Source organism: Gymnoscopelus braueri, assembly GCF_963280865.1.
Source record: "Gymnoscopelus braueri genome assembly, chromosome: 17".
Classification (NCBI taxonomy): domain Eukaryota; kingdom Metazoa; phylum Chordata; class Actinopteri; order Myctophiformes; family Myctophidae; genus Gymnoscopelus; species Gymnoscopelus braueri.
This window is the reverse complement of record NC_137617.1, coordinates 5,990,112-6,009,375: the sequence shown is the minus strand read 5'-3', so window position 1 is coordinate 6,009,375 and position 19,264 is coordinate 5,990,112. Positions and strand designations below refer to the sequence as shown.

At 39.7% G+C, this 19,264-nt stretch overlaps 2 protein-coding genes across 2 annotated transcripts; one reads left to right on the top strand and one right to left on the bottom strand.

The window, feature by feature from the left end:
- The first annotated feature begins 3,392 nt into the window (after window positions 1-3,392).
- On the top strand, window positions 3,393-6,867 carry LOC308104038 (uncharacterized protein). The gene is made up of 3 exons (XM_080454286.1): window positions 3,393-3,667; window positions 5,862-6,123; window positions 6,238-6,867. Exons 1-3 carry the CDS (start codon window positions 3,626-3,628, stop codon window positions 6,639-6,641), a joined length of 708 nt encoding a protein of 235 aa, XP_080310412.1. The 5' UTR covers window positions 3,393-3,625; the 3' UTR covers window positions 6,642-6,867.
- Window positions 6,868-11,292: 4,425 nt separating this feature from the next.
- Window positions 11,293-14,416, bottom strand: LOC308104418 (uncharacterized protein; the record flags this gene model as incomplete). Its single annotated transcript, XM_080454825.1, has 4 exons — window positions 11,293-11,299; window positions 12,182-12,382; window positions 12,488-12,799; window positions 14,100-14,416. 4 exons carry the CDS (start codon window positions 14,414-14,416, stop codon window positions 11,293-11,295), a joined length of 837 nt encoding a protein of 278 aa, XP_080310951.1.
- Between the last annotated feature and the right edge of the window lie 4,848 nt (window positions 14,417-19,264).

The window sequence follows — 19,264 nt, the reverse complement described above, 5'->3', positions numbered from 1 at the left end:
AATTAATTTAAACCCAAATCCTCGTGGAAAATCCTGGAGAGCCAATCAAAGTTAAGGAACCCATGAGGGCTTAGGGTGAAACATATGAAAAAAAAAAAAGTCTAAAATGAACTTGTGAGGTGTCTAACTAGGGGTTTTCAGGGGTGCTGAATCCATTCCAACCATTATTTTTGTGTAAAAATGTCTCCCTGGCCATATAATATTGGTATATTGGTTATTGTTAAGCTGTAATGTAAAGCTGTAATGTAAAGCACTGTGTATAATCTGTGTATAATCAATGGTAGGGGATTGGGGTGTTGTTGAATTCATTCTATTCTGAAAAATAAAATAAGAAAATATTGCTAAACACTTGATAAGAATGTACACCTACTGTGCACATGCTCAGTGGGATACACTGTCTGCATGTGGGACCTAAGGAGCCTTGGGTGAAAAAAAATATGAAAAGTCTAAAATTAACTTGTGAGGTGTCTAACTAGGGGTTTTCAGGGGTGCTGAATCTATTCCAACCATTAGTTTTGAGTAAAAAAAACAACTCATTTTCCATAAGACATATTATTATTACATATTGCAAGAAAAATGTAAAGTAAGAAATGTGCAGTATTGATGAAACCTGGTGTTAGTCTAAAGGCCTTTGCAGACAGGGTGCGATTAGTCAATCAGCTTTTTACCGCATGCGAAAAGACGCACAAATCGAACTGGGTTCGATTGGAAAAAAACGCATCGCCGCATCGCATCGCTGCACGGTAAATTCGGAGCCGGTGTGCATGAGGTGATTGAGAACCATGATGTGTTCATTAAAAAAATTATATTGTCCGTTTTTTCCGTGCGAAAAATCGCACCCTGTCTGCAAAGGCCTTTACTCAGCCAACTCCTCATCTTCCTCACTCCTTTTCTCGTCTGCCTGGTTGATGTTCTTGCATTCTCCATTACACTTGCCACAAGCAGATATACACTTGACCCCCTGCTTTTTACAGCAGCACCTGCGTGTACTACAGTCTCCCTCACAGTTGCAGCTGATGAATTTCAGTAGATTGTCTGGGGCAATGGGGTCTGTGGTAGGGACTGGTGCATAGCCTTCTCCTCCCACCCGTAGTCGAGGACATCCAGTGATGGACTTTGTAGCAGTAGCCAGTCTCTGGTTTGGAGATATACCCGGAGAGAATGTTGTGCTGCAGCTGTTGTAGTCAGGGGCAGTTTCTCTGGTCTGATATTCCCAGCAGCAGCATGCTTGCTGAACATCCCCCAAGTCTTTTGGTGGTTTCCCTTTTTACACAGAAGCTGTGTAAAAAGAGCAGATACTTCCTGTATTTCTCTGGGAGGGCCTCTTGGATCTTTGCAACATCGTAAGATACATTTTTTGCTGCTGTGATGAAGACGCAGTGGTCTGCTTTATGATGAATGAGCATAGCCAGGATGTCTGTATCCTCAGCTCTCACCTCAACAGCGGACTCTCTTGCTTCATCTAGAGCTGCCTGGATGATAGAAGTGTCTGCATCATCGGAGCATTGCTGTACACGGATTCCATTACTACTGAATGTCTCAACAAGTAGCAGGATGAGCTGGGCCTTGTTACTCTTGTTGTCAAGGAACTTTTCTCTAGGAATAATGTTTTGGATGTCTGGACGAATCTGGATGTCACAGCATGCATGCTTTGTACGTCTGACGTGATCATGCATACAGCAGCTGCAGCACAACATTCTCTCCGGGTATATCTCCAAACCAGAGACTGGCTACTGCTACAAAGTCCATCACTGGATGTCCTCGACTACGGGTGGAAACTGGGAGGAGAAGGCTATGCACCAGTCCCTACCACAGACCCCATTGCCCCAGACAATCTACTGAAATTCATCAGCTGCAACTGTGAGGGAAACTGTAGTACACACAGGAGCTGCTGTAAAAAGGAGGGGGTCAAGTGTATATCTGCTTGTGGCAAGTGTAATGGAGAATGCAAGAACATCAACCAGGCAGACGAGAAAAGGAGTGAGGAAGATGAGGAGTTGGCTGAGTAAGACTAACACCAGGTTTTATCAATACTGCACATGTCTTACTTTACATTTTTTTTTTGCAATATGTAATAATAATATGTTCTTATGGAAAATGAGTTGTTTTTTGTATTCAAAACTAATGGTTGGAATAGATTCAGCACCCCTGAAAACCCCTAGTTAGACACCTCACAAGTTAATTTTAGACTTTTCATTTTTTTCACCCAACCCCTCGGGCTCCTTAGGTCCCACATGCAGACAGTGTATCCCACTGAGCATGTGCACAGTAGGTGTACACTCTTATCAAGTGTTTAGCAATATTTTCTTATTTTATTTTTCAGAATAGAATGAATTCAACAACACTCCAATCCCCTACCATTTATTATACACTGTGCTGTACATTACAGCTTAACAATAACCAATATACCAATATTATATGGCCAGGGAGACATTTTTACACGAAAAATAATGGTTGGAATAGATTCAGCACCCCTGAAAACCCCTAGTTAGACACCTCACAAGTTCATTTTAGACTTTTATTTTTTCCCCCATATTTTTTAACTTTGATTGGCTCTCCAGGATTTTCCATGAGGATTTGGGTTTAAATTAATTGAGAGGTGATTCTAGACACCTATAAGAACACATTGGTGAAGAAAGCTATTGGTAGTACATTTTTTCACAGATGGTCCAAACATCTTGCTAAAATTCCCTAACTAGTTATGTAGTTTACAAGAGATGTGCATGGTAGGAAAAAGCACAAAAAACTAGCAAAGCTTTTGTCAACAAAGACCAAACTGACTGATTAATTGATTTGACTATGAGGGGCCAGCCCTAGAACATGTTTACGCGCCCGCCCGCCCGCCCACCCGTGCGCGCACACACACACACACACACACACACACACACACACACACACACACACACACACACACACACACACACACACCTATTCCATTTGAAGTTGTGAATGACTTGTCACACATCACACATATTTAACAATACAAACATATAGACACACAACTAGACAAACACACTGACAGATTGTTTAAGTCAGGCTTTCCAAAACTGTTACAGCTGGTAACTCCAAATTGGCATCAGAATGTTCCTCTGACCACAGTGTTAAAAATGGAAGCAATGAATTGTTGTTCACATTGTGTCGATAAAACATCAATTTACTGAGACAATTTCTCTGAGACAATTTCCATTTCTCATTTATACAGATTTTCAGCTACAGTATTTCTGAGAGTTGGACATGGACAGTTATGGTGCGTTCACACGGGCAGATTAAAAGATACACTCTACCATTCATTTTCAATGGAAACCAGCGACATGAAGAGACAAAGATACATCCGACGTTTGTAGCTGTAGCTCTAGCGACAAAGATACAAAGCTACAAATTCAAGTTGAGCTGGGTTCAACTTCCAGATACAAAGCAGCAAAGCTACAGCTGTAGCTCCGATGACGCAGTGAAACGAGAACCAATCAAATACATTCGTTTTTTGTTTTTTTCACCCCCCCGCTTTTTTCAAGCCAGAAGTGTACAAACACAATGGGACTGGAGGACGAACTGATCTTCGCCGTCAGACAACATCCAGTAATATGGAATAAAACACTTTATATGTACAGAAAGATAGACAAGAAGGATGCAGCGTGGAGGAAAGTCCAGGAAATTACGGGAGTACCAGGTATGGACATTTTAAACTCACAATGGCAGCTCTGTCTGCTTATTTTGGGTAGCTATGCTATGCTAGCGTTAGCTTCTAGCAAACTCACTCGACTTAAAATTACACAACTTATTGGTGACAAAATGTACAGTATTTGCACAAGACAGGTATTGAGTAATATAATCATTGTGTAATATAATCATTGTTTGGTTAAGTTAAAAACAAGCGAGGCTCTCCTCACCTCTGCTTGTACTTTACTGGGCAGTGGTGTAAAGTAACTAAGTACATTTACTCATTTTAAGTACCGTACTTTTTTTCGGTACTTTTACTTTACTTTACTTCCAATTTTCTGTATTTTCACTTCTACTCCACTTCATCGGAGACAAATGTACTTTTACTCCACTACAATTATTTTACAACTAGTTACTAGTTACTTTGTAGATTTAGATTGTTATTACAAAACATACTGTAACTACATCAGCCCTATATACATTTCGGCCATTTGAAAATAGCAGATCTACAAGCTCACAATGCGTCGCCATGCAACGCATTGTGAGCTTGTAGATCAGCTATTTTCAAAATATTTGTATACATTTGAAAACTTCTGCATAATGAGTACTTTTACTTTTGGTACTTACTCAAGTACATTTTGAATTCTGGACTTTTACTTGTAGCGGAGTATATCCATATTGCAGTATTGATACTTTTACTTAAAGGGATATTTCACTTTCAAAAAAACTTTTGGTAATTTTATCATCTACTCAGGCCTTTGTGAACCCCCCAGACAGTTTTTAAGTTGCTTGATTCATTATTTAGATATTTGATATTAATTTTATCAGACACGCCCCCTTCCTATACAAACCCATTGTAACTTCAAACTTCATTTTAACCATGTTAGATTCATCAAAAACACCCGTACTTGGTTCTGGTGACTCATCCTGCCCTCCTAATGCGTGAGGGGGCCGTGTTTTTTCAATTAAGTTTTTTATTTATTTTTAATATTTTTTTTGGAAAATGAAAACAAATAAATACAATAGAAAATTTAAATAAAATAAATGAAAAAAGTAATCGGAAAAACACGGCCCCCTCATGCATTAGGAGGGCAGGATGAGTCACCAGAACCAAGGACGGGTGTTTTTGATGAATCTAACATGGTTAAAATGGAGTTTGAAGTTACAATGGGTTTGTATAGGAAGGGGGCATGTCTGATAAAAATGAATATCAAATATCTAAATAATGAATCAAGCAACTTAAAAACTGTCTGGGGGGTTCACAAAGGCCTGAGTAGATGATAAAATGACCAAAAGTTTTTTTGAAAGTGAAATATCCCTTTAAGTACAAAAAAATAGTACATTTTGCACCACTGTTGCAGACGTGAGGAGATCCTCTCTTGAGTGCACTAAAGTAAACAAACAGCAAACACACACACGTGTAGTGTACAATGCAAGTTTTCTATTATTGCATGTTTTCTATTATTAATTATCTTTAGAGGAGGATTGTCGGAGGAAATGGAAAATCCTCTGTGATCAGCACAGAAGAGCTAAAAAAAATGAAAAAGATAGGAAGCAAAGTGGGTCTGCTGGAGGAAGTCCAGTGAAATGGAAGTACTCTACAGTAATGAGTTTCATGGACCCAGTTGTTGAGAGCAGGAAAACGTCCTCAAATGTAGGCAGTGAGTGGACAGGAGCTCCAGACATTGAGGAACAAGAATGTGGGTTTCCAGATCAAGAGGTAATTTAGATGGGAGCGTGTCTATGTTCCCCTGGTTCTATGTTCCCCGCCTACCTAACCCTGAACCTAAACCTAACCTTAGTGGGAGAACATTGAACCCGGGGAACATAGGGATGACCCCATTTAGATCAGTCAGCAGCCCCAAGTTGATACACATGATGTTGTGTAGCTGATAACAGAGAGTAAGTTAAATTTGGCAGAACAGGCAGACAAAGATGATTAATCTATCTTATCTAGTAAATGGAAAATACTGTTGTCATGTGTGTTCTGTGTGTATGTACATATATCTATATCATGCGTGTGTGTGTGTGTGTGTGTGTGTGTGTGTGTGTGTGTGTGTGTGTGTGTGTGTGTGTGTGTGTGTGTGTGTGTGTGTGTATAATATGTATAAAACATTTAAAAAAAATATATATATATAATATATCTATAAAATATATATCGTTTTTATGACATATTTGAGTTGACAATTTATTTGTTTGTTCAGCTGGAAGCCACAGTGAGTGGCTTGTCTCAATCTCAGCTTGATGAGATGCTGACACTGGTACCCTGCGATGGCCCTTTGCAGCTGGACAACACTGCTCAGCAGATGACTGTGGAGCTCGTCGAGGGCTCTCTTCAGACTCAGAGGAAGGCTTCCTCTTCCTCTGAACAGGTTCAGAGGAAGACTGTTCCGCAGAAGGCAAAGGGGAAGGCAGTTAGGCGGAAGACTGCGCAGCCAGATGGCATCACTCAGGAGCAGAATTCTGGTGATTAGTAGTTTCCTTTCCTACCTATGTTGAATGGACTTATTGTAAGTCACTTTGGATAAAAGCATCTGCTAAATGACTGCAATGTAATGTAATGTAATTCTGGTCCTATAGAACCTGATGGCACCACCCGGCAGCAGAATCCGTGTCCTGTGCCACTTGGGGGATCCACGCAGCAGCAGAATCCGGGCCCCTCGCCACTTGGGGGATCCACTCAGCAGCAGCAGAATACTCAGCGATCCACTCAGCAGCAGCAGAATAATCCGCGGAAGCGTCGCTCCGCGACACCATTCGAAACACAGTTTGAGAAACAGCTCCTGGAAGCTGTGGAGAAGGTTGGTTCTCAAACCTCTCATCCTACAAAGTCCCCAGATGATGAGGACGAGCTTTTCCTCAAGAGCTTACTACCAGTATTAAAGAGGCTGCCTGCCGCCAGAAAAGCAGAGCTGAAGATGAAAGTGCTCCAGGACTTCTATGTTGCTGAGTTTGATCTTGAACGACCCCTTATTACTTATTAAATAACATATTTTCTATCAATTACACACCCCATGAAGCCTTGAATGAATGGAGATTTTAGTTTTTATCGCATTCCTAATCCAATAATTTGATGGCCAGGTCATCGGTCAGTAGGAGACTCAGATTATTGGCTTGGGAATGCGATAAAAACAAAAAGATCTCCCTGATTTCAAGGCTTCATGGGGTGTGTAATTGATAGAAAATAAGTAATTTTTTGGGCTAACTGCTCCTTCAGTGAGAATGGATGCTTTTTTATTATTATTATTATTTATTTTATTTATTATTTTGTCTTGGTACGGGTACAGGGTTGAAGTGCTCCAGGACTTCTACGTGGCTGAGTTTCATCCTGAGCGACCCCTTATTACTTATTAAATCTTTTCTATCAATTACACACCCCATGAAGCCTTGAATGAATGGAGATTTTAGTTTTTGTCGCATTCCTGATCCAATAATTTCAGTAGGAGACTCAGATTATTGGCTTGGGAATGCGACAAAAACAAAAAGATCTCCCTGATTTCAAGGCTTCATGGGGTGTGTGTAATTGATAGAAAATAAGTAATGTTTTTGGCCAACTGCTCCTTCAATATATTTGTTCACGGGTTTGGTACGGGTACAGGGTTGGCCGGGTGTTAACGATCACAAAAAAACAGACTATGCTGAAGAGTGCTACAGGACCTTTATGAGGCAAGGCAGTTTAATTGACTGACAGTTGAAGTCAGTTTGATCTCATTTGTATCTCTACTATACTTTGTGCTTTCCGGGCGCTTTCCAGATGCACATGCAGTCATGACTGCCACTCACAGACAGTTTGTAAACCTTTTCACTGTTGCGTGATGTGTCCTTTAGATTTTAGAAAAAAAAATCAGTCAATTCTGTTCAATTTGCCTTAAATATGTTGAGAAACGCGGTGCTGATTTTTGATAAGAGCCTGAGTGCACGTCTTCACATTCGCAGAATACAGGTGAATTTTGTTTGTTACAAGTACAATAGAAATATGTTTAAAAATGTACAACTGAGGTGAATTTGTTTCAGAATCAGTCTGAAAATCATCATTTCATCATCATCATCACACAAACATGATTTGTTTTTGTAACTATCCTGTTTTGTACTGTTGTTGTAGCATTTCTCCTTGGGGATAAATAAATCCAGTTATAAAAGACAGTTCTCTCTCATTACCTTGAAGATGTAATAACAATGATTGATCCAGGAATATGTATACATTTTTCAGTGCAAAGGGTGGACAAGATTATAGTCGATTGAATATCCAAGTACAAATATTGCCAGGAACATTTCTCTTTATCAATGCATTGCTGTTCTTACGTACATGTGTGTGTAGCTGATCTATAAGCTCACAACGCATCAATTTGTTGTGAGCTTGTAGATCAGTTATTTTTTACTATATTCTAAAGTGGTTCATTCATATTTTCTGTAAGTTTGGGTCCTAAGATTACCTTCATAGAAATATTCTTGAGTCAAAAGTACAATATTTCTATTTGAAATGTAGCAGTGTTCTGTACCAGTGGTCTCCCTGTCTTTCCAGCGCTTTAGTAAACACAATGCCTTTTCAGGTTGTGATTCAGGTGAGAGAATTCATACATGTGAAATAGGAACACTATAAAATAGAAGCTGATAAATGGGTACTCTCTCCTGATTGGGTGAAATTGGCGATCCACATGAAAATGTATTTTCTGTTTAATAAAGAGCTGGAGAGACGGGGAGATCCCTGTTACTGAACAAACACACTATAGCAATGATTACTATCACAATATAGAGCTTTAACCTTTTAACATTACTTTTTGTTTTAACCAAACAATATTAAATCCTAATGGAGGAAGAGGTTGGGGAGGTGCTGGGAGTTTCATCACTGTTGGCAGCAAAACAACGTTGATCATGAATCAGAATAAGTTTAATTTATTCTCACATCACAGGTGAAAGGGAGAGGAGGAGCAGCAGTGGTGGAAAAAGTACTAAAATGTTTTACTTACAAACATTTTCTTACTTACGTACAAAAGTATTGGTATCAAATCTACTTAAAGTACCAAAAGTAGAAAGTACTCTTTCATGCAGAATATCCCATTTCACAACTTTTCAAATGTATAAAATGGATCAAAATCTTTTGGAAAATAGCAGATCTACAAGCTCAATGCGTCGCATGGCGATGCATTGTGAGCTTGTAAATGGGCTGAAGTGGTTACTGTCTGTATGGTTTGTAATAATCAAAATCTACAAAGAAACTAAACATTTCAAATGATTGCAGTGGAGTAAAAGTACAATATTTGCATCTGAGATGTAGTGGAGTTGAAGTAAAAGTACTGAAAATTGGTAAAGAAAAACAGGATAGAAACTACTGTACATACACACAAACTATATCTCTGCTGTCCTGCTAACTCCAAAACGCTCATTGTTCAGGAAACGAAAACAATATATATACGTTTTTCAGGAAATGAAGAAAACCTTATATTTTTAAAACAAAGCAATACAGCCTCATCAAAGTTGGTATAGTGACTTTATATATTGTCAGATACTTACATGTGTCATTATATTATCAACACTTTACCCAAATCAAGCGCAAGTGGAGTTAGTAGTTTCAGACGAGCAGAAATCAAGCGAAAATGGAGTTAGGTGTCCAAACAACAATAGCTCCACTCGCTGCTGAGGGAGAGGTTTCAAAAGGGTACAAATTCCCAAAAGCTAACAATGGATCTCCAAGCTCACAATGCATCACAACAACGTGTGAATTAATGCCCTGATGCTTCATGACACTTATTATATAGGCCTACAATAATAAACAGGACTTTAAATATTACAATAACTTCTGCAAAGAGGTACAACTAGCGCGACAGAAATGCTATGAACGCCTTTCTTCTTGTCACATTGCTCTCCTCATTTAACACTTCATAGATTTTAGAATATAATGACTTGTTTTCATAACATTAGCATCAGTGCTAAGTTTGATAAACAGGTACACTGTATAGTTTTAACAGACTACGGGGAGCTTGTTTACGTGTTCCTCCTCCTCGCTCACTGCGCAGCGCGCTCTGCTCATGCTGTTAAAAAGCAGCACTGGAGAGGAGAGGGGGGGAGTTGTTTGTTTTTGACAGACAGTTTGAGGATCCAATAGAGTTGGGAGTTTTTGTCAGAAACGTAAAGGGTGTTCAATAGCATTGATTTATGAAAAAAAATAAAAAGATGAGAATGGAGTTAGCTGGTTCGTCCTGGACACCGACGATATACAGTAAATGTTCTCAGTTTATTGCCCCATCTTGCCAGGGCACTGCTCCCTCTGCAGAAAAGTAAGCAGCAAAGGTGTCCCTCACAGCCATCGCCCTCCGAGAGGCGTTATTGCTCCCCATCCTCTGGACGTCAAAGAGCCATGCTGGAGGATCCTCTCTGTCGGGGTGATGTGGACCAGGTGGATCCCTTGAAGTCCTCTGCAGATAGTTGTGAAGAATGCACGTGGCCTTCACACATGCCTCTGTGTTCTCTGGGCTGATACCACCAACACGCTTATACATGCGCCACTGGGAAGCGAGGATGCCAAAAGAGTTTTCCACCACCATCCTGATGTATGGGAAAAGATGAGATTAGATGCAGAGTAAAGCGTGGTCATTTTAAAACTACTTTAAAAACAGACATGTATCTATTCTGATGAACAGAACTTAAAGCATATTAAAAAGTTAGTTTAAACTTGGAAACCCTAGCCACTCATACTGTGTTCCATACTGGATAGTAGATTTTGATTTATTTGATTTGCACAACAGAATATATCATATGCGTAATATACTACTTCTTTCCTGGGGGAACAAAATAGAAAAATGGAGATAGCTTGTTTCTGCCCGAGAGCAATGATATAAAAGTACATACTGAGCCGAAAAGACAAAAACACATTTTGGACCATTTTCTTTCTTGGGATCATCAAAAGACTAATATGGATGCCACAAATCCAGGCAAGAAAAAAAAAGACTAGGAAGATGCACGTGGACCCCTCCTACGGCCTCTACTAATTTGATAGAGAACTGCGCCCAGGTGGTCTTACATAGTGGGACATGTAGTTGGTTTGCTTGCCTGTTAGATATGAATGAAAACTGGAATTTGGCTGGAAGTACTATTTGAAATGGTCTGGGAGTGGATACTCTGATATTTTGTGTTGTAGGTGAAAATACATGTTTGGAGGATATTTATATTGAAGATAGTTAGTATTTTGAGGGCTGAAAATAGATGATAAATCATAAATAATTAAATGGCATGCATAGAAGTATGTGCTGAATTATCACAACAAACCTGGCACGTGACAAACGGTAGTTGTGAATCCTCTCTTCTTTGGGGAGGTTTTTGCCAGAATAGGGCCGCATCAGGTTTGTGCGCAGGGGAAAGGCCTCATCTCCAACAAGAAAAAGTGCTCCTCGGAGCACAAGTCTCCGCCAGGTCAGGTAGGTTAGTGTGGGCCAGCAATGTTCGGAATTCGAAAATCAGGCTGGAATGTGTAAAATTGGACGGATCGGACGGATCCATCTTGATCACTTGCCTAAAGAGAAAATATGTACCAATTTGTGTGATGTTTGGACAACATTTGTAGGAGAATTATTTAAAAGATGTTGTGCAACAATTGGCCTCCTGGTGGCGCTATAATAGTGCAGTGTTGAAAGGGTGGCATTAGTTCCTCGACGTGGTGCGAATGTGCGTGCAAAGTTTCACCGCAATCGAACAATGCATTCATGATTTGCGGCATTTTGTTCAAAACGGGCCAATCCTGCAAACTTTAGATGTCAATCTTAGCCAATCAGGATGGAATATGAAAAATCAAACAGAACCGTCTTGATCACATGACTATAGAGATCATGTGTACCGATTTGTGTGAAATTTGGATACAATCTGAAGGATTAATATCCAAAAATGGGTTTTACATAAGTCAGCCTCCAGGTGGTGCTATAAAAGGTAGATGTGGAAAATGCAGAGCAAAGGTTTTTTCTTTGTCTCTAGGGAGTGCACGTACAAAGTTTTACACAGATTGGTGCAATTATGGGTAAAAACACGAATCGGCCTGTTATAGCGCCACCATAAGGCCGATTTGAAACATTTAAAGTGGCATTTCTTCCTCAGCCTAATGGGAATGTACGTGCAAAATTTCACAGAAATTGCATGCTGTGTTCATGATTTGAGGCATTTTGTTCAAAACGGAGCACTCCGGCAAACTTTGGAAGCCAATCTTAGCCAATCAGGATGGAATATGAAAAATCTGAAATCAGCCGTTTCGTTTAATGACTAAAGAGATACTGTGTACCGATTTGCGTGACGTTTGGCCAAAATCTATAGGAGTACTGTCCAAAAATGTGTTTTGCAAAAAACGGCCTCCTGATGGCGCTATAACAGGCCCATGTGAAAACTTTGGGGCAAAGGTTCTGAATTGGCATCCAGGTTGTGTGTGTGCACAGTTTCGCTGCGATCAAGCCAACGGTGCCGGAGATTATCTGGTCACAGACGGACGGACACACACACACACACACACACACACACGGACGGACGGACGGGGTGCAAAACATACTCTCTCGCCATGCCTTTCGGCCTGGCGGAGACAATAAACACAGGAGGCTGCGGTCCTCTGTGTTCCCTTCCTGGCAGTGGAGTGTCCTCTGGGAGGTTGAGGGTCCCTCTACTGAGGGCTGTGCCGAAGGCAGAGTTGGCCAAGGTTCCCCCATCCGGGCTTCCCCCGTAAGCTCCAACATCAATGACCCTAAAGCAGCGACTGGCATAGAGGGAGAGAGTTATTAGACAGTGGTTATGTATTATTCTGAGGTGTTTATACTGAACTCCAACATATACAGTGCACATCATTAACTACATTACACACCTGGCATCCACAACTGCTAAGAGAACAATTGAGTACGTTCCCTTGTAATTAAAGTACATGGATCCAGAGTTGAGGGGGGCCTCAATAACCACGTGCTTCCCGTCAATGGCTCCAACACAGTTGGGGAAGTTCCACCGGTCCCTGAAACCTGCAGCGATGGTCCTCCAGTCTGGAGATGGTACAGGCATGTACTCATCTACCAGGGCGTTCCATATTTCCCTTGCCACCTCAGTGATAATGCCAGACACAGTGGAGATTCCAACTCGGTAGTTGTCTGCAATAAGCCGATAGGAATCACCCGTTGCAAGGAATCTATAATATGAATAAGATTTGAGAAAAACACAATGAAATTAAATTGAGAACATACCATTTTAATGGGAAATTGTACGTTTCACATCCAACTTTGAGGACCCCATGTTGAAGACCCACGCTCTAGTCTAGAGTAAAATCAACTACAACTACTTGGGGAACTAGAATAGTGGGCATCTGAGAACTATGGGCACCATTTTTTTATTTATGTTTTATTTGCATATATTTTATAAATGAGGGTCAAATACATTTTGGGAAAAAAAGGCCAGTATGGCCTAATATTGCTACAAACTGTGGATATCCTGTTATTTTGGGCATAAACAAGAAGTTGAAGGGTACATTTTGGTCTGATAATGTTACCATGCATTTTAAATCATGTATACTTACATTATTTCCAGTGATTAAAACAAATATTATTTTTATTTTTACCAACCTACATTTTAGGGGGTAAAAATGATTACAAGTAAAAGTCCAGAATTCAAAATGTACTTGAGTAAAAGTACAAAACAAGTATTGGTATCAAAATGTACTTAAAGTATCAAAAGTAAAAGTACTCAAATGTTTGAAAATAGCCGATCTACAAGCTCACAATGAGCTTGTAGATCGACAATTTTCAAATAGTGTAGGTATAAAATAGGGCTAAAATAATGTAGTGGAGTAGAAGTAAAAGTATAAACAATTGGAAATACTCTCACAGGGGTCTTCAACATTTTCAGGCTAAGGACCCCTACATCATATTCTATAAAATTGTGTTGCAGATTAAAAAATTTCATAGATTTCATACTTTCATAGACTTTGACAGCACTGTCATCAGTGTATATTGGATTAATGTGTATTTTCAGACATTTAACCACTTGAACCATCAATACTTTGTCTGCTCTTTTTCCCCCCTCTACAGCAAACCTCTTTGCCAAAAATAGCCGATCTACAAGCTCACAGGCGTTGTGAGCTTGTAGATCTGCTATTTTTGGCTATTGCTCCACTCAGAATAGGGATGCTAGGGTTCAAGTGGTTAGTGTACAAAACATGATCCTATCACACAAAGATTTGGCGGCCCCCCTGTAGTAATTCTGAGGACCCCCTAGGGTTCTCGGACCCCCTGTTGAAGACCCCTGGTAAGTAAAATAAATACCTCAAACTTGAGTACAGTACTTGAGTAAATGTACTTAGTTTACACTACTGACTACTGGTAGCTGCATAAACAAACAGAAGACGCTACCCGTCGCTGCCTGCAACAGTGGTAGATTTGGTTCAAGGACAAGTAGATAATGAGTTATTAATTAATAATGAACAATAAACTCACCGAAGGCAAATGGCAAGTCGTTGGCCTGGAGATATGGCCTCGCGCATTGTAGTGTCTTCCTTGGCAATTCGGGGCCCTACTATGGACAGTACATGGTCAAACTGGCTAACGTTTAGCCTAAAATAGCGTTTGAACCTGGGTTCATACAGTCGCATTTCCTGCACGAGATGGTGGTATTCGCCTTGTTGTTGGCGTCTGTACAGGATAGGATGGACCCAGAACTCGCGACGTCTTTTCCTTGTCTTGCGAAACTTCTTCCAATGCATATAAATAATGCCTAGCTCCACAAGAGCTCTCAATTTACTTTCATTCTCCATGTTTGTTTCTCTAGAAGTCGCGCCAACCACGTTGTTGTTTTTCTGTTCCGTCGCTCAAACACACGTCACCGCGGATGATGACGTCACCGACGTGTTGAGCAATAAGATGCAAAGTGACACAGCGACAAAGATGCAGTGAATTTGTGTAGCTTTGTATCTTTTAATCTGCCCGTGTGAACGCACCATTACAGGATACTGCAAGTGGGCCCCCCAAATCAATGGACAAACTATGATAATAATGAAAATATGCAATTAAAAATGTAAAAACAATAATGTACATTTTGTGGTATAATACACCATGACATTATTTCAACAAAGAAAATATTAAAATAGTATTTAAAACCTTTCATAATGATGCTGATGTCTGAGGTGGGCGGGTCCTTGGGTACCTTCAGGATGCTCACTGACGTCATAGAAGGTAGGTTTGTTTCCCTGCTCCTATCCCTGTTTTTTTCTACAGGCAGGTCTTTGGGTGAATTTAACCCAACGTTAGTGATAGAGGGTAGAAACAAATCCCATACTCTCACAATGGTCAGCTGATGCAATTAGACTGAGCCTTCACTGGACAAGGCTCACATGTCCCAGGAATGAGTGGATCAAAGGAAAAGTTCCAAGCTCCATGGAGTTAGTTCCATGGATCTAAGCCGGTACACATTTGATTGATTGATCATTACAATAAACATGCTCTGAAAATGCTTTCGAGCTTTTCAAGTGGGCCCTGATCCAGAAAAGGTTGAGAACTACTGCTTATAGGTATTAAAGGAGCCTCAATCAATGAATAGTTGTCCTCTTAAAATAGCAGTCACATAAAACCTTTAAATTGATTAACATTTTATCCAGGGATGCATTTTCATAGCGGGTAATCCCATGTGGTTAATAATTCAAGTTGGGATAGCTTTTATTTTGGTCTGAGAGACACAACAGTAGCCTATCACAACAAACCATAGTGAAATCTACTGGTATGGAATAAAGCTTTTACAGCAACATGTAGTGCCAAGGTTATTATTACAGTCATACATTTGCCATGTAGAATATAACTGCTGTTATTTTATGTTAACAAGCTGAACGTGTGAAGCTTGTTGCAGGCTGGTGATTAGTAACAATTAATAGATACCATGCTTAGTAATGCAATCCCTATAGGAATGTGCAAAGTCTTTAACTCAATGCATTCAAAATCAAAGTTCAGACAATTTACCAATATCTAGACTTTATTTATATGTGTAGACCATTGGTGTGTCAACATAGCATAGTTATTGTCCATCTTTAAATAAAGATATGAGAAAAGAAAATCCACTTCATCATGACTATGAATCAACTTCATAATTACCAGAATTACGTAATTTCAATGTGTTTGATCAATCACGTGCCTGGATTGAGTACCAGCCATGCAGTTGGTGATATGTTACAGTAATGAACTCCATATAGTTATGAAGAAGAACAAGAACAAGGTGCTGCTGTCAAAGAGCAACGTTTTCGATTTATCGAAATATCGAGAAGTGCCTTAAAATAAATATATACATGCATGCATACATACATAGCTATATTTTTAAATAACGCATCTATTAAGTATTACTTTATACTTCATTGTACAACAGTGTCATGGAAGAATAGTGAAAATAGCCGATCTACAAGATCACAATCACCACGTGTTAATTGGCTATTTTCACAGTTTTTCAAAGTTTATTTTTACTTTTAATGACATACCCAACCCAACATAGGGATTGATTATTAATCAATTATTTTACTAAATGATCGATTATCATATAAGCAGATATTGTAGCAGCATTAGTAATAGTAATAGTAATATAGACAAACAATTACTATGCAATTACAATGAATACAAATAATTTACATAGTAGTTTTCGTTCCCTACCTATGTTGAATGCACTTATTGTAAGTCGCTTTGGATAAAAGCGTCTGCTAAATGACTGTAATGTAATGTAATGTAATTTACATAAAAATAAGCAGCATTACACCAATCTTGCCAGTAGAGGGCAGTGTGATTCCACGCATAACTGTTAGCTCACTCTTTACACAAAGTGAGCAATGTGAGTCTAGACAAATTGTTTACTTTCAACACACTTCCTTTCTCCTATTTAGTGTTGACACCAGTATCCAAAAAAATTGCTAATGCTGCCTAAAATGCTGGTAATGCTATCGGCAAGTATGCCCGTTTATGCCAATCCAATACCATGTTATTTATCACATGATGATATTGAATTTACAGTAAACAATTATTTGTATTTTATTTTCAATGCTCCAGTTGATGTTGCACTCACTGTAATACCTGTTGTACTGTTTTAGAACTGCACCAAATTAATGCCCTCTATACCTTGTCTACTAGCTCTGGTCCATAGCTTTACTTTTCAGCCGTTGTCCGGCATGCCCGCACACGGCACACCCCCGGTTGTGCAGCCTCTTATCTCTAGTAAAAATAAAAAATACATTTTTGCTACTCACCAAAAAAATATATTGTTTTAAGATGTTGAAAGCCTACTCTTCTTTGTGGGAACCCTCGGAGCTGCTCACCTCACGTCTAAACTACACTTTCTGGACAGAAAAGAAAAAAACACCTGATAAAATGTTGACAGATCTTGTCAACAGAAAAATTCCATTGACTAAATCTGTAAGGGGCGCAGTGGAGTAACTAAATAATTTTTCCATCCGGTGGAATATTTTCTTTTCTGGCCAAATAGTGTTTGGCCAGAGTGTTCCCACTCTTTGTGTTGGTGAGTAGCGTTATGATCTATGGACCGTTTGTAAACACAAACAGTATCAGTGGCCGTCCCCCAGAGGGAAAAAAAATCATCAGCAATGGTGCCTTACCTTGTCCTGCAGCACGCCGAAAATAGCATCTTTATTGCCTGTCGAATCAGCGTCCGTGCATGTTAATTCACCGCACCTGAAAGAAGGGCTTTGATCAAACTAAAGAGGGAGAGAAAGAAAAGGAGAAGAATCCTCCGCAATCCTCCATTACAAACTAAAGAGTGTCCGTCCAGCACCAGCGACATCGTGCTGAAACACATCAAAAGAAGCAGCACTCGTGCAGCCATAAAAAGGTGGAGAGGCGGCCAGTGAGAGACAAACTGTTTGTTTAAGAGTCATAAAACTTGTTTATGGCGCACGTTAGAGCGTGCGTTCTAGTTCATGGTCATTTATTTGTTTGATGTCTTGAAGCGAAAGCAACACGATTGTTTGATTTAAAAAAACAAATGTGATTTATTTGTTGATCTCTAGATTGATAAAGAAATTGATAAAATTCAGTATTATATTTGCATTTCATATGAGACTGCATAGGTGAAAAACTGACATTAATAAGTAAAACAAAACATATTTACAAGTGTTAAAAAATATATGCAAAGCATGTATTTTTGTATTTTGTATTTCATGTGCATTTCATTTACAGTAGTCATTTAAACATTTTCATTGAAGGTTTTTCACCTTACAACCTTACTACTTACATACTGCAACAACAAAAACTAAAGTAAAGAATAACTAAAAAGAACCAAAGTTGTGGTCATTGCACAAGTGAAACCCAGTTAAAACCTCCTATACAGACACATGGGAACTACAAATTTCACGCCCACTTTTGAGACAGCGCTGCTACTCGAGGTCCCTGAGAACTATGAACTGCAGCTGCCAATGCATTCCCTATGAGAGGACATGAGAGTTAGCCTACTTTTAAAATATTCCTACATTAACTGGAGACGATATTGATGACTACACCATGAATTTAAAAAATCATAATAATATTTAATATCATATTGTTTATGTCCCTCAAACGTTTTTCAAAAGGTTTGAGCCTAAATCAAGCCTCAGATATAGGCTACTCATTCCAACTAACTTCTCTCTGGCTTATAAAGCACTTTCACCTGCAATACCACATTGTCCTGTTTGGCACGGGGCGCTATTGAGCCAGTTTGTATGCATGTTGTCTCCTGATTCTGTGTGTCAGTTTTTTTTTTTGGTTGGAACTGAAAAACGGGAGGGATTGTACCCTGACGTGACGTCACGTCAGGGACCAAATCAGTTTGGCCTGTTTTGAGACCAATTTACAGAAAACCCGAGATTTGCTGTGAAAGCCTGAGTGTTATGGTATTTTTGTGGATAGAAGAGAGGTAGGGGAGACCAAAAACACACAAAAAATATGAAAAAGTTCAAATTCATGGTGTAGACCCTTTAAATAAAAACATGTTTCCAAATGTATGGAGTGTCTTTGTCAACATATCTACTTGTTTTCACATTTAATTTGCCACTTTAATGGATTACTCATAATGTTAACACAGCAGAGGGTAGACGGCAGACAGACAAGTAGTCGCATTTCAGTGAAATCTTTACGAGCACCGAGCGCTGATTATGAATTCTCATCCAAATCCCGACTGACTTTGTTCATGTCTATATTTTGAACATCTCTTAGGCTTATATTAATTTTCTACCTACCGTGGAGCTCCGACGGTACATGAAAAATTAAAACGTGTGGGTTTACTGCTGTTGTATTAACTTGCCTGAATGTAAGTTACCTGAAATATCCCAACTAAATGGAGGAGTGACGTATCCCCGCGCCCACGTAGCGCATATCAGTGGCGTAGCGTCATGAGGGCCCTCTAGCGCGTCTGATATCTGGCATAGAGGGGCGGATTCTAAATCTCCAGAGAAAACATCCGTGGGCTCCCATTGGTTCACCGATCTGTGCGCCCCCTCTTCCTCCCCCAATGTGCAGTATTGAGAGCCCTGACGTCACAACATTTGGAGCGATGGCCACTGTACTCTGGTTGGTTGGGGTACACCTAGGGCCCAGGTAGAACCCACTTAAAGCCTGCATGGGCAAACCCAGTTAGGACCCGCCTC

What these genes read in the sequence shown, in the direction of transcription:
- LOC308104038 (XM_080454286.1), top strand. Translation starts at nt 3,626, where the DNA reads ATGCAGCGTGGAGGAAAGTCCAGGAAATTACGGGAGTACCAG. An exon ending in GGAAATTACGGGAGTACCAG is followed by an intron (nt 3,668 to 5,861) that starts GTATGGACATTT and finishes TTGTTTGTTCAG; the next exon opens with CTGGAAGCCACAGTGAGTGG. An exon ending in CACTCAGGAGCAGAATTCTG is followed by an intron (nt 6,124 to 6,237) that starts GTGATTAGTAGT and finishes CTGGTCCTATAG; the next exon opens with AACCTGATGGCACCACCCGG.